This window comes from Drosophila ficusphila, unplaced genomic scaffold (assembly GCF_018152265.1).
Source record: "Drosophila ficusphila isolate 14025-0441.05 unplaced genomic scaffold, ASM1815226v1 contig_794, whole genome shotgun sequence".
Taxonomy (NCBI): domain Eukaryota; kingdom Metazoa; phylum Arthropoda; class Insecta; order Diptera; family Drosophilidae; genus Drosophila; species Drosophila ficusphila.
The window spans coordinates 299,195-313,819 of record NW_025064740.1 but is presented as its reverse complement, the minus strand read 5'-3'; the positions used below and the strand labels follow the sequence as shown (position 1 = coordinate 313,819).

Below are 14,625 nucleotides of genomic sequence, written 5' to 3'. Positions count from 1 at the left end.
TAATTTGAAGTATTATTATATAAGTATATATTAAATATTTTGTTCAGCAACCAAATTAACAAATATAAAACCAGAAAACTTATTAGTGTAGTTTGTTATTTGCTAAGGCATACATAATACGACAAGCGTATTTGCATATAAACACATTTGTTAACCAAATAAAACACTGAAATCTACCACTGTGGCAATTGCTCTTCATATCCAGCCATTTCTCTCCGGCTTCGAACGTGCCAAACATGCTATGCAGCATTGCGTGCTCACAACGTGGCGTATGCGCAATATTTACTTCCTCTGCGCCGCATGAAGGCAAAAATGCATTAAACAAGACAACGGCAATAACAACAACCGACATGCGGAGAAGTGGGATAATGAGGCAGCGAGTTTGGGGAAATGTTGTTCGTTTAAAGACAGCGATTTCGCTGGAGGCCTGCTAATTGCGTATACGACATGTGTGATTCCCACTTGATAAGCCGAGAAATAATTAACCGAAATGGCTCTCCGGATGAGAGTTTGCTTTACTCGGCTAATATTTAAGGAAGCGATTGTCGGGGGCGGCAAATTGATGGCATACTTTAAGGCGAACCGGAGATTCTAATCGTTTTCCGCATGGGGTTCTTTTGTCGTTAAAAGACCCCAAACGAAAAAAAAAGAAACTGCTGGCATTGCGCGGAGTATTCTTTTAATAGATGCAATCGATGAATAAAAATAAACATAAAAACCATCGGGAGAGGAAGCTGCTACAAATGGGCAGAACAATTTACATAATCACTGAGCATTCGGCGGCGGGTGCCCAAATATAGCGGCCAAATGGGAACCGGAAATAGGAAGCCCAGTCGAGCAGAATGCCCGGCTGTGTATTATATACCGAGGATATCGTATATGGAATACGGAATACGGACTCGTCGTCGTCCTTCGCCTCTCGGCGATTTATCAAAGTTCATTGAAATTGTTCGCCCAAACATGTCCTTGAAAAGGGGCGGGTGGAGGTTTGCAGGACGTTCGAAGGGGGATGGCGTCCTTGCCACTCTTCGCTTCAGCTGCTGATGATGACGACGTCATTCATTAAAATTTTCGCCCGTTATAAGTTTGGGCATTAAGCATTAAGCTGCCGCAGCACTGGCAGCATTGAGATGTCAAGCGAATTACTGGCCCCCAAACAAATGCCATAAAAGCCATTCACAGTGTGCAAAACTTTTCTCTCTGTTTTTCCTTTCGTTTGCCAATTTGATTTATTGCCGGCCCAGGGAGATGTAATCGTGAAATGGCAAATGTTTCTGTGTGGGTCGATTTGGGGGTAATTTTTCCGACTGTCATGAGTCCAACTCCCCATGAAACACTTTCTATCGTTATAGTATTTTTTTTGTTTTCTCTCTGAGGATTCGTGTCACGATCCCATCGCTCGCTTTCACGCAGGCGAAAAGTCAACGCGTGGTCTTTGATTAATTCTCATATTATATGCTTTATTAAGCCGCCTCTCCGAAAACAGATGCCCACATCGATGGTTGGGAAAGCGGCTGGCAGCTTCATTGTTTTGTTTATAAGAGTTATAACTCTTTTGTTGCCAGCCTCTGACTTTAACCATTAGTTTGGGTCTGGCTTATCTCCATTTAGGCCTGTCAAGCTCAGATCTGCGATGATTCACTGCCCCTACGCCCACAAAAAAACGTAATTGCTAATGATAATTTTTAGAGGCCTGGCATGTGATGGATCATTTAGCCGGACTTCTAGCAGCGGACGAGCCCCTCGCCCAAACGAGATTACCGATTCAGCCAGTCTGTCTGTCGTCGGTCTGAAAGATAAATAAACAAGCACAAAGTCAAGTAAATAAAGAGCAAAACTCGAAGGTGAGTTCGACATGGTCAATTTTGCAATTCTCTTAACAGTATATACAAAATTGAGTAAGCGGGAAAAACTCTATATTATGTAAAATATATTAAATCAGTTTTATATTTTTTAAAACTTTATTTGGCAAAGCTTTTTGAGTGGTGTCACAACTACGAAAAATAAAACTTTCTTTTCTGGATAGGATACAGGAGTCACATTGTGGTAACCAATTCCAAAGAACTAGAGGTAAGTTTTTTTTAGAGATAAACAACATTGAGGAATTTTAACTTAATGGAATATTAAACTTAATTGATACAAAAATTTAATAATAACTGATTCCTTTTTATTATCAGTATATTCTCAACAGCCAGCAGTTACTTCAAAAGTCCTATATCTACGATTTATTGCACCCATGGCTGGATTTTAGTGATCTAACGAGTTATGACAGAAAATGGCAGAAACACCGAAGATGAGCATTCCATCCTTCCATTTCAACGTCCTGCAGGACTTCCATGAGGTGAAATCTCTGCCAAGTTTATGGCCCAGCTGAAAGAGGCGAGTGCTGGAGATACAATCATTGATATGCAAGATCATGCCAATTACCTCACCTTGGATGCAATTTGTGATACCGCAATGGGAGTACCAATCAATGGCATCGAGCAGCGGGATTCCTCCATTGCTCATGCCACTACATAGTGAGTCAGAAAGCTAATACTTCCTATATTACAGATTTAATGGAAATATTCTAATTTTAATATGTGCCATAATATCAACATGTGAGCCTTTCAAATTTTTAAGAAATCAAAACGGTTTTTCAGTTTTATCCCTGAGTTTGCTACCTTCCAAACAACATTGAAGACGCTGCAGGGTTTTGCCAGTAACATGATAGAAAAGAGAATAGAGGTTCTGCAAATTCTAAGAACGAACAAAAAGTTTACTCGCCCAGAAAAAAGATGGCCTTTTTGGACACGCTTCTTTCCTCCACAATCGATGGTCGTCCACTAACAAGGCAAGAAATCTACGAGGAGGTGTCAACTTTCATGTTCGAAGGACATGACTCGACAACAACGGGGTGTACTTTTCGGTATACCTCCTCTCTCGACAGCACAATGTCCAGGTAATTTAAAGAGTTCGTTACAAAGTTTCTTTCTGAACAGATTTAAACTTAAACTCCAGCTAAAACTGCATCAGAAACAAAAACAAATAATGGGCGATGATATGAGCAGATATGATAGAGTTATCCGATTTCGATAAAATTTAAACCGAAATTCAATAGTAGTTATAAAACGCCACCTGGAAGAAATCAACTCGATCTGATCAAAAACAACGGAGTGAGATTTTTTTTTCAATCTCTCGTATGGGAGCTATCCGATATAGTCGGCCGATCCGGCTCGTTCCGAATTATAAACTGCGTGCAATAACTACACAACTTTTGGGAAAGTTTCAGCAAGATAGCTTCAAAACTGAGAGACTAGTTTACATAGAAACAGACAGACGGACAGACGGACAGACGTACTTACACACGGATTTCGATTCAGATCGTGATGCTGATCAAGAATATATATACTTTATAGGGTCTAAGGTGTCTCCTTCACTGCGTTGCAAACTTCTGACTGAAATTATAATACCCTTTGCTCTGCAAGGGTATAAAAAGTATAATTTTTATTTAATGCTAACCGTATTTAGATGAAAGTATAGTGCCCAAGGGCACCACCCTAATTTTGGAACTCGTCATGCTGGGTTACAATGATCGCATCTTCAAGGATCTCCATCATTTTCGACCGGAGCGATTCGAGGAGGAAAATCAGAGTTCTTTCGAGTATTTACCTTTTAGTGCAGAGCCCCAATGGCAAAGCCATTGGCCAAAAGTTTGCACTTCTGGAGATTAAGACCGTCATATCGAAGAAAAAGTAAGGCGCAAAGTTGGACGTCACAAATACGATCCTGTTCTTTCAGCTGTAATAACTCTTAAGTCTGACAATTAGTCTTAACGTCTCAACTTAATTACAAATTGTGTATTTAAAAACAAAAATACAACACATTTTTATTAAGTACGTATTTGTATTTGCACAACTTTACCAAGTTTAAACTACAATTTAATACCAGTCACCGGTTAAAAAAGAAAATCTTTCTGATTACATTTATTATTTAACCATTACGTTTAATTTTTTCAAACGATGCAGCGTTCTATTATCCTAATTTAAGTTTAATAGACAATGATCCACCGAGGTTGCAGACCAAAAATAGTACTGCTTTTAGTCTCAGATTCATTTTGGTAATGAGAATAACGTTGGATCCTTCCACGGGTATTTATAGCCTACCCTTATCAAGTTTCAGCCATTGTCTTAGTTGTGTAAGTGGTTATAATTTAATTATGAATGGCTTAAGGTGAGTTGCGATTTCTACATTTCTGATTTTTTCAGCTTAAAATCGTAACCAGTTTTAAAACACACGTGGCGTGTGTTAACTAAACGAAAAGGTTGATTCAGTTATTTTCACTCAACCCAAGTTTATGAAAAAGATATTGACCAAAAAAAGTATTGCAAAAAGTCTATTAAATAAAATATTTCAAATAGGTACAATTTTCAATCGACATTGCAAGGAATTTATTACCCATAAAAAATACGTTTTTAATATAATTTTACGAGTATTTATCGTGATTTTAGGGCAAAGTTAACTGAATTTGTATGATAAAGCAATTGAATTTGATTTTCCTTCAGACTTTAATACGTGATGGACCATAATTTTCGACCGGAGTGATTCGAGGAGGAAAATCAGAGTCCTTTCGAGTATTTACCTTTTAGTGCAGAGCCCCAATGGCAAAGCCATTGCCCAAAAGTTTGCACTTCTGGAGATTAAGACTGTCATATCGAAGAAAAAGTAAGGCGCAAAGTTGGACGTCACAAATATGATCCTGTTCTTTCTGCTGTAATAACTCTTAAGTCTGACAATGACAATTAACGTCTTAACTTATTTAAAAATTGTGTATTTAAAAACCAAAATACAACACATTTTTTTAGTACGTATTTGTATTTGCATGACTTTAACAAGTTTAAATTACAATTTAATACCAGTCACCGGTTAAAAAAGAAAATAATTCTGATTACATTTATTATTTAACCATTACATTTAATTTTTTCAAACGATGCAGCGTTCTATTTTCCTGTTGGAGCTCTAAAAGACCATGAAGCGCCGAAGTTGCAGACCAAAAATAGCACTGCTGTTAGTCTCAGATTCATTTTGGTAATGAGAATAACGTTGGATCCTTCCACGGGTATTTATAGCCTACCCTTATCAAGTTTCAGCCATTGTCTTGGTTGTGTAAGTGGTTATAATTTAATTATGAATGGCTTAAGGTGAGTTGCGATTTATACATTTCTGATTTTTTCAGCTTGAAAGCGTAACCAGTTTTAAAACATTTTCAATGGCGTGTGTAAAATAAAAGAAAAGGTCGATTTAGTTATTTCCACTCAACCCAATCTTATGAAAAAGATATTGACTTAAAAAAAGTATTACAAAAAGTCTATTGAATAAAATATTTCCAATAGGTAAAATTTTCCATCGAAATTGCAAGGAATTTATCCATAAAAGTACTTAAAATATGCGAGCACGAAAATCCGTTTTTAATATAATTTCACGAGTATTTATCGTAGTTTGGGTCAAAGTTAACTGAATTTGTATGATAAAGCAATTGAAATTGATTTTCCTTCAGACTTTAATTCGTTTTTCAAGCAGATATTTGCGGAATCCTCGTAGTTAAATTTTAAATTCCGAATTTTCGACTATTTCGTTCCAACTTGTTTCGCTCTCTTGTCGCCATAAATATTTGATGTGACGGCAAACTTGGCGGCTATCAATGGGATGGCAAAAGGGATGGAATGGGATGCGATGGGTTGGCTTGGATTGGATTGGGTTCTTCTGGGTGGGAGGGGGAGGTGGAGGAGGTGGTAGAGGGGGGAGGAATCCGTTGGGTAGATAGGGAGCTACTAGGTTTGGGGGCTGGGGATTTGGCATTGTTGTGCGTAGAAGTATCCGAGGTATGCGGCGTACCAAAACCGGGCATAATCAAAATACAATTGTGCGTGGAGAGCGACTGTCTGCGTATCTGTGTGTGTATTAGTGTATGTGTGTATTCGTTTAGGGTCTCTGTGTGTGTGTGTATGTGTGAGTGGTTGTAACGCATGCACAAACGTTTATTTCTTTCTTTCTTTTGCCGTTTGCTTGAGTGGGAGGAAAAAAGAGAGGAAGAGGAAGAGGGAGAGGGAGACCACCTGGAGCGACGAACAGCTGCGCGTTCTCTCTTCTTTCTTTTTCCAGCTCTCGTACCCCCGAAAGTATGCAATAAAAGCTGGAAACCCGAGAGCGCCAGCCAGCCAGTCAGGCAGGCAGGATATGCTCGTCCTGCTGATGTCGATGGGTTAATGCAAATATGTGCGAGCGGAAGTCATCGTAAATTAATTACAAATCGAAACGATGTCCAGCGAGACACAACAGCTGAAAATTAAAACGAAAACGAAACCGAAACTGATACTGAAAGCAAAAAAAAAAAAAATAAAAGAAGGACAAGCAAACTCGATCCTGGCCAGCTGAATGCCCCATCCTTGCGACTGGAACTCTTGGCACTTTCGGGTCGACTCGGATCCTTTCGTCCTTCCACGGCATTCGTGTGTGGCCTCCGGACTCGTGGCCGCCTGCCAGGAACCCCAAAACGTTTTCGGGCGCTGTGCTGACAACATCCTCGCAGGACCAACGAGCGGATGGTGCGTCCAAAAATCCTCCTGCTCTGTGTATGTGTGTGCAGAAACTTTTAACCGTGTGCTCTGCACCAGTGTGCGGGTGTGTGTGTGTCTTTGTGTGTTGGTGTGTGCGCGAGGTGTTGGAAAATTTATTGCAGTTCGAAATCAAAGGAAAAACTTAAACCGAATTAAAAACCTCAGCGAATCGAAATCCAAATAGTACTGGCTGAAGGATAGAAATCAAAAGAATCGCCAGAGCGGTACACAAAAAATATCAAATACAAAAGCCAATTTTTATATAATCAAGCAATAAAAGGGAGGGCGGTCGAGGGGCGGGGCGGGGGTGGCAGGCAAAGCGTTTTTCGGTCGTCTGTGTGAGTGCAGAAACATTAATGGCAGCCCCCGTTCGTGCTTGTTGTGCGTTGGTGTGTGTGAGTCTGAGCCTTCTCGTGCTTGAGGCCTTTTTCATAAAGAGGTCAAAACGTTGCTTTCGCCTTGTTACTGTGTGTTACTCGGTGTGTGTAAGTGTGTGTGGCTGAGTGTGTGAGTGTGCAGAGTTTCTTCATGCTTTCTGGCTGCCTTCTTTCTTAGTTGGCTGGTCAAGTCAAGAAGTAAATTTAAGAGTCAGACTTTCGGCTGTCACGAGTTCGACCCCGTTCTTAAAGCGGCCCCGCCCCTTTAAAGTTTCCCCAGCGCAAATGATATAACAATTAGCCAGGAGCCCCCATTTCGCCCCTGTTATTTCGGGATTAACTCAAAGCACGACTAATGGCATCTTGGTGGCTTTTCCGGCGCTTACTTTTGGGTGCCAAGCTCGCTTTCTCGCCGACATGGTTTTACACAAACTATATAAAGCGGTGATCCGCTGAGAATGGAAAGCTAATTTAAATTCGATGAAATAAAAATACAGTATACAGATAGCTTCAAAAATTAAAAATCTAATTTAAACAAAAGCTAAAATTCTTAAGTGTAATTTGTAGATAAAAGACCAACGTACTTTTAAGGTTTAACAAAGTTTTAATAATTTATAAGTATCATAAGGGTTTTCAAAAAATTAGGACATTTTTGAATGTCCTAATACCATTTCCTGTTGACAGACTACAAAAGATAGTCTCAAGTTCTTCAGAACAAAACTGTAGAGAAAATATCAAATGTCCGCTGGTTCCCTCAAATTGATGGGGCAATTATGTAAAGCAAAGAAAGCGCAAAAATGTTACGCAATTTTCTAAAAAAAAAAGAAAAATAACAACACAAAACATAGCGGGGCCAAAACATAATTAATAACAAAGCCACACGGTTGAATTCTTGGCCAAACTCTGGCCAACGGTTAAAAATAACAGAGAAAAAAGGACAAAAAGATCCCGGAAAGAGGGAGGGGGTTCGGGATTAGCAGGAAGGACGAGGAAGGACTAGAACTAGAAGCAGCGTGAGCTACTCAAAGCATAACAATGAACATAACCGCACATTCAGCCAGAAGCAGTAAAAAACGCAAAGTGGGCGGGGTAAGGGGGCGGGCAAAATGGGGCGGGCAAAATGGGGCGGGGCGGGGGTGCGGTGGCGGAGTCACCTACTAAACCTAAATGAAAGTAAAAATTGTAAGCGTAAGCTAAAACAACAAACACAGCAGCGAGCGAAAGCAAAAGCAAAGAAAAAAGCCGTGAGAAAAGCGATAAGGCCTACAAGATAAGCGGCATCCAGAGAGGAACGGGAAAATTCGGATGGAGAGCGCGGAAAATTGCGTGACAGAGAGCCTGGAAAATGGCGAAGAGAAAAGTTAACCCAAAGAGTGTGCCATGGCTTTTGTAAAGAATTTTACCATTTTTGGTAACTAGTAAATCACGCTAACCAAAGAAATTGTGTGGTTTAAAATTGCTCTTAAAAATGTTAAACCATTTTTGAAAGAATAAAAAGCTCCCAAAAACTTATAAAAAAGATATTAAAAACCTTTAAAATTTCTTTAAAACAAATTCAACTATAAATTTGATTAAAATAAATTGTGAAAATAAAAATATACGTACATTTTTTTGGTAGAAAAAATATTATTTTGTAAAACAATTTTTAAATGAAATTGCCTTAAACCATATTTACAACTTTCTTTTGCTTAGGTAATGTGTGTATGAGAAATACCTACTTTAAGTGAAATTTGCGAGTGTGCTGTGTGATGTTGTTAAATATACATAAGAATCATATTATGTTATTAAATTATGAAATTATTTTTATGTAAAAACAAAAACAGATTAAATGAAAACCCTTTAAATATTTGTTTGCAACTATCTCCCCACAGACAGCCATCCTCTGAGCCTTAACAGCCGTGGAGCGAAGTCTTCGAAAATGTAAACAAAAGCGACGCAGGCGCAGCAGTCACAACTCTCTCTCCCTCTCGTTCCTCAGGAAGTTCTTGGAAGTGAAAGCCGAGCTTCCAGGACCTCGCATCCTGTTCGTCGCTCGGTGCTCGGTGCTCGGCTTTGGGCCCTCGGCAGTCGACTGTCGGCTGTCGGCTGTCGGTTTTCCAGGCATCCACATCCTGGCCAGGCTCAGAGGCAGAACCAGAACCGTAATCAGAACTAGTATCAGAATCGGGCTCGGCCAGCCAGCGCTCACAACGGCAGCGGAGTGCGCAGCGTGATGTAGTCCAGCTCCGGCTGCAGACCGATATCGATATCGAGAGCCAGCTCCAGATTTCGCAGCGGCCACTCAGGGAAACTTTTCCACACTCGAGCACGCACACAGGAACACGAGACGGCGAGTCGGAAAAGCGGAAAAGCCTCAGACAAATGGCCAGGAATACTAGCAGCGGCAAAAGCAGCAAGCGCAGCAGCAGCAACACCAGTGGCAAAAAACCGACGGAGCCGTGAAAGGAAGCAGAAAAAAAAGAAGAAAATTAAGGAAAAACCCGAAAGAGGAGGCGTGAAAAATACCACAAGAGGCGGGGGTGTGTGTATGTGTGTGTTTGTGTGTGTGTGTGAAAATCTAGGGGAAATGGAAATGCCGAGGCTTCTGTTAGCCACGCCAGCAGCGGAAGTAGCAGCAACACCAGCGGAAACAGCAGCAGCAACCTGAATCCGCGCGCCCGCTCCCAAAAAGAAATTTCTACGCTTTCTCCGTTCCGTGTTAATTGTTATTAATGTATAGTGTATATATAAAGTTGTGTGATACAAATGGATCGCGAAGATCTGACAGCAAGCGAGAAACTCTAACCTAAACTCAGTCTAAATCAAAAGCGTACAACGATAACAAACGGTTTTGCAAGTGAAACGATAACACCAAGCCAACCAAACCAAACCAAACCAAACGAAACCAAAGCAAACAAAATAAAAGAAAAGATAACCAAAAACCAAAACAACCAAAATAAACAACATTAATCCAACGGGTCCAATGTTGCAGCCAACAACATGCAGCAAACAGCAACAGCAGAGGCAGCAACCAGCAATCGCAACAGCAGCAGCGGGAGGAGCAGCTAAAGATCATGGAGCCTTAGCAGCAGCAACTGCAGCAACAGCAGCAGCAACTGCAACAGCAGCAGCAGCAGCAACAACAAGAAGCCGCAACAGCAACAACCACACTTGGTGCCACAGCGACAACATGTTGCCAGTAGGTTGCACCAGCAGCACAACGATAGACTTCAATAGTCGCCGGCGAAGGGGGCGCCTACGATTCAATGGCCACGCCCCCTTTTCCCAGGCGGAGAACAACAACAACAAGCAACACCAAGCTACGATACTGGACGAGTGTGTAAATATTTTCAAGCGCTTAGTATTATTAACATTAAAAACAATATCAGCAACAACAACAACAACAACAATAACGAAAGCAAAGACAAGAAGCAGAACGACGGCGGTGGTGCAACCAGCAACACCTGCAATGCCCGCCGCTGCAACTGCAACTGCAACAGCAACATCTCGTGGTGCCTCAGTGGAGCTGCAGCAGCTCCAGCCAAGCAGAAATCGCTGCAGGAATCGCTGCCTTCGCCTGCCGATCTACAGCATCCTGCTGATCTGCTTGACCACCCAGGGATTGGGATTCGGAGATGCCGCCAAGCCAAAGTCGGCGAAGCAACACTTCGGCGGCAGCAGCAGCAACAGCAACAACAACAGTCCGAATCAGAACCAAAACCACAACGATGTGTTGGGCGGAGTGGGTGCCCCATCGCAAACATCCGGCGAGGATGAGGCGGAGATTATGTACCCCTTCCAGTCCGGGGAGCAGATGTTCGGCTTGGAGGAGGACCAGGATCCCGACCAAGAGCTCAACGCCAATGCAGTTCCCGGCTCCGACGAGGATAATGCGGCCAATCAACGAGGTATCAATGGTGAGTCTCCTCTACCTCTTTCTATATTCTCTTCCTGTTTTTTTCCTCCCAATTCCAATTTCCCAAGTTCCTTCGCGTATGTGGAATTCCTGCATCTGCGAGTGGGCGCCTGACTAATGGCATTTGTATTTAAATGAGCCTTTCAAGTTTTTGGGGCTGGGTGCCTCTCCCTCTTCTTGCGTAAAACTTTTCAGCGAAGACAAATTGAATTTCCCTTGCATGGGGCATCGATGAGTGGGGATCGAGTGTGTGGGGGCTGAAAAATGATAGCGAATAAAAGTTCAAAGCCCGGAATCAGACAAATGTTTAATGGGGGCAAAGGTACATATTTGGTTCGCCCACGAGGCGTATACGTTATCCCTCCCCGCATAAGATGAATTTCATTAAATTAGTTGAGTGCCATTTTAAAAATTAAAAATACCAAATTGAAAAGGCAAATTCACAGTTATAAAAAAAAGGAAATCAGACTCAGGTGATTCGTTGGCATTTTCATACATTATTTTTTAATAAATAATGTATTTTTTCTATCAGTATTCGGCTTCCATTTTTTACATTTTAATCGATATAGCTTGTCTAAACTGTTTAAGCTACCCCAATTAAAAATGATTAATTGCATTATTCCCCAAATGGCTTAAGATAAAACCAAACAAATTTTAAATTTATCACGGCAATTTCTCATCAATTTATAACGCAATAAAAGTGGAATTAAACTGCGCTGTATTAAGGATCGTATGATATTCTGCCGCCGTTGAGAACAGGAAGTGAGACGTTGGCAGCTCTCGCGTGCATGGCAATTATTCCGCAAACCACACTGCGTATGAGCGATATTTATGTGCTTACATTACGCATACGCAACGTATGAAGTGTCCGCCGCTCGAGGCGAAATAACCACAGTAATTCCCGCAAAAACTCATATGCGCTGCGCTGAGCCTCGCTGCGTATACGTAACGTGGAGAACATAAATTACCCCGGCCGCAGCATAAGCGACTGCAAATGAACGTAATGGAACAACTGTCTGCAGTTTGGCCGATGAAATATATATTTCTGTATGCGCTCGAGAACGTGTTAATGTGTGCCCAGGACACACAGGCATATGTGTGAAATACATACATATAGATATATATCTTTTTTGTTTTTGTGCCACATCAGCGTAAGTCAAGCTGCGGCCCTTGTCTCCAGTTTTCCACTTTTCCACCTTTCCGTACCTTTCCGTTACCCTTGCAACCTTTTTACCTTTTGCCCCTGATTCAACCTCGCATTGCGAATGTGGCGCTTCTGCTCCCGTGAGCGGCGCAGTCACATTTTGGCCAACAATTAAACTCAACATTGCACACGGAGCCCGGAGCCATTTCTCATTTTAATGACTCAACCATGCCAGGCAAAGTCCTGTCAAAAAAGTGGCTGCCCCGCCAAAAAGGGGAGATGAGGGAAAAGGGGGAGGGACAAAAAGTTTTGCTGCAAAACGGTGATCGACTAGAGTTCACTCCTTTGTCCTTTTTTTGTTCGGTGTGTTCGGTGGAGGGGGGATGATGTCAACCGGGAAAATCTCCGGATGGCTATAGATGTTGATGATGTCAAGCCCCGATAAGCCAACCCGGCAAATCCCATCCAATCCGGCGCTTTGTTTGCCCTCCTCAAATACAAATAAACCCCTCTCGAATCCGGAGCTCGTGACACACAAAACTACTCGAAGGCGGAACGTGTCCTGTGAACTGCGAACTGCAAACAGCGAACTGCGAATTGCAAGCGGCAATTGCACGGGTATTTTGTAGGTATTTGTGTGAGTGCTTGCAACGAACGAGCGGTTGTACAACCACGAATGGTTGTTGTGTGTAAATCAGGCTTTAAAATTAACGCAGATTGCTGGAACAAGCAGAGGGCCACGAGCAATTAACATGAAACCAGCGGGAAAAAAGTGGACGGTATAAAAAATAGAAAGCGGAGGACATACACACGGCGAAAATAATGCAGACAGAACGCGCACATAACTCAGGTCACCCTCATACACACATGAACACACACACAAACAATCACACACACATACTCATACATTCATACGTACGTACACCTCTATATAAATGTGCACTGGTCTTCTCTTCAGCGACCTTTGTTCGAAATTTTATACATATAAATATATATATGTGTGGTACATATAGAAATTCCTGACAGTGTGTGTGTGTATTTGCCTTGCTTTTGGCTTTTCTATTTTACCATCGACCCAAATTGCGAGCGCGCTCTTCGTATAATAACAACAAAAATACACACACTCTTGGCTGAAATATAGTATAAGTATGTAAGCCAGTGTGTGTGTGTGTGTGATTGCGTGTAGTGGTGTGTGTCTGTGTGAGGCACACGCAAACGTGGCTGTTAACGACGTTTCAGGCTCTCAACGTCGGCGCTTTTTTTCCTTCTTTCTGTGGGTGGTTCAGACCCTGAAAAAACGAAAAAATAAAACAGCCGAAAGGAAGAAGAATATAAAGTTAAGTAAAGACCTCGACCTAAACGGCAGGCGGCCAAAAACTTGGTCTCACTTCGAGCGGGTGTGTGTGTGTATGCAAACATTTTGAAAAATGATTGGGAAAAACAAAAACAGAGAGACAGAAAGCGAACGAAAAAAAAAAAAAAAAAAGGAACGAAACCAAAACCGAAACGGCGGCGGAAAACGAGTTGGAAAAGTCGGAAAAGCTGAAGACGAAAATGAAGGAAAGAAGAAGAAGGCAGCACGAGCACGCACAGCGCCTTAAACACAAATTTAAATCGATAAATCAAAATGCCAGTAACAGCAACAGAAACAACAAAAACAAAATAACAAAATAGCAAAAACACAAACAACATCAACAAAAGCGTCCTGGCAAGGACGTGTGAGTTGCATGCTAAAAGCCACGAGAGACGCCGATGAAAAACCACAAAAAAACAACGAAAAAAAAAGAAAGAAAAACGAGCTTGTGTGGGTGGCAGGAAGTCCTTTGCCTTCCTGCCGCCCAGCGAATTCAGTTTACTGTGTATATTTCTCTGCCTCTCTGTTCGGTTGCCGTGCTTTTGCGGGGTTTTTCGGACTGAAATGACAACATTTGGCCGCCTTTTTAATTATTGACATACCCCCCAAACCCCCAAAACCGCCTCCCTCCGCTCACAATCGCCAGTGTCCTTCCAATCCTTGTGGCCACTAATTGCCCCTGCTGTCTGAATGTTGCGCCGCCCCGTCTGTTTTGGCCACGTTTTTCGTGGCAGTGATTTGGCATTAATTTAAAGCAAAGCCCAGCCAGCTGCAACTGACTCAGCCGGCAGCAGGTGAACCCACAGGATTGGATATCCCACACAGTCTGAGCTTGGGTTTAAATCGCGAATGAATCACGATCCGCTCGCCCGCGGGGATATCAATGAATCGCCCTTATCGCCGTGATTCATGCAATCCGGAGGTTTTTGCGGTCGGGCTCTAAGAAAACCGGTTAGCAAATGCAATCCGTGGCCGATTGTCGTCTGTCTCTCTCAAAGATATCGAGTGTCATTCACTGCAAACTGCGTAAGCGAATCTTTCTCGAAAGCAAACTAGATTCGTGTTTTGTTTGTTTTTATTATGTTAATATGTCTAGCTCTAGAGACTCCAACATATTTATGACTGGTTTTAACAGCTACGAAGCAAATTATTCTCAAATTAGTGGGAGATAGGCATCAGTTCACACCGAAAGCCACCTAAAGCCAATAACAAGATTATGTCTCCTGCAAATCAGATTAAAACGAGGAGCTATTTATGTT

At 41.9% G+C, this 14,625-nt stretch overlaps 2 protein-coding genes across 8 annotated transcripts in view; both read left to right on the top strand.

Moving 5' to 3' along the window:
* The first annotated feature begins 1,855 nt into the window (after window positions 1-1,855).
* LOC108101147 (cytochrome P450 4e3) lies at window positions 1,856-4,062 on the top strand. The gene is given in 9 exon segments (XM_043209298.1): window positions 1,856-1,882; window positions 1,975-2,070; window positions 2,178-2,286; window positions 2,289-2,345; window positions 2,348-2,734; window positions 2,737-2,889; window positions 2,892-2,941; window positions 3,507-3,674; window positions 3,676-4,062. Coding segments are annotated over 9 exon segments (1,110 nt in total). The 3' UTR covers window positions 3,739-4,062.
* A 2,327-nt stretch (window positions 4,063-6,389) lies between these two features.
* LOC108101183 (sodium/potassium/calcium exchanger Nckx30C) overlaps window positions 6,390-14,625 on the top strand; it is a 39,848-nt gene continuing 31,612 nt past the window's right edge. For 3 of the 7 annotated variants that reach the window (XM_017205422.2, XM_017205421.2, XM_017205419.2), the window contains exons 1-2: window positions 6,391-6,584; window positions 8,845-10,869. In XM_017205422.2, the coding sequence (XP_017060911.1) occupies window positions 9,936-10,869 (934 nt within the window). In that variant the 5' untranslated portion in view covers window positions 6,391-6,584; window positions 8,845-9,935. Of the gene's footprint in view, window positions 6,612-8,844; window positions 10,870-14,625 lie in introns of all 7 variants that reach the window. The other 4 variants (XM_017205425.2, XM_017205424.2, XM_017205423.2 and 1 more) reach the window with 2 other exon arrangements.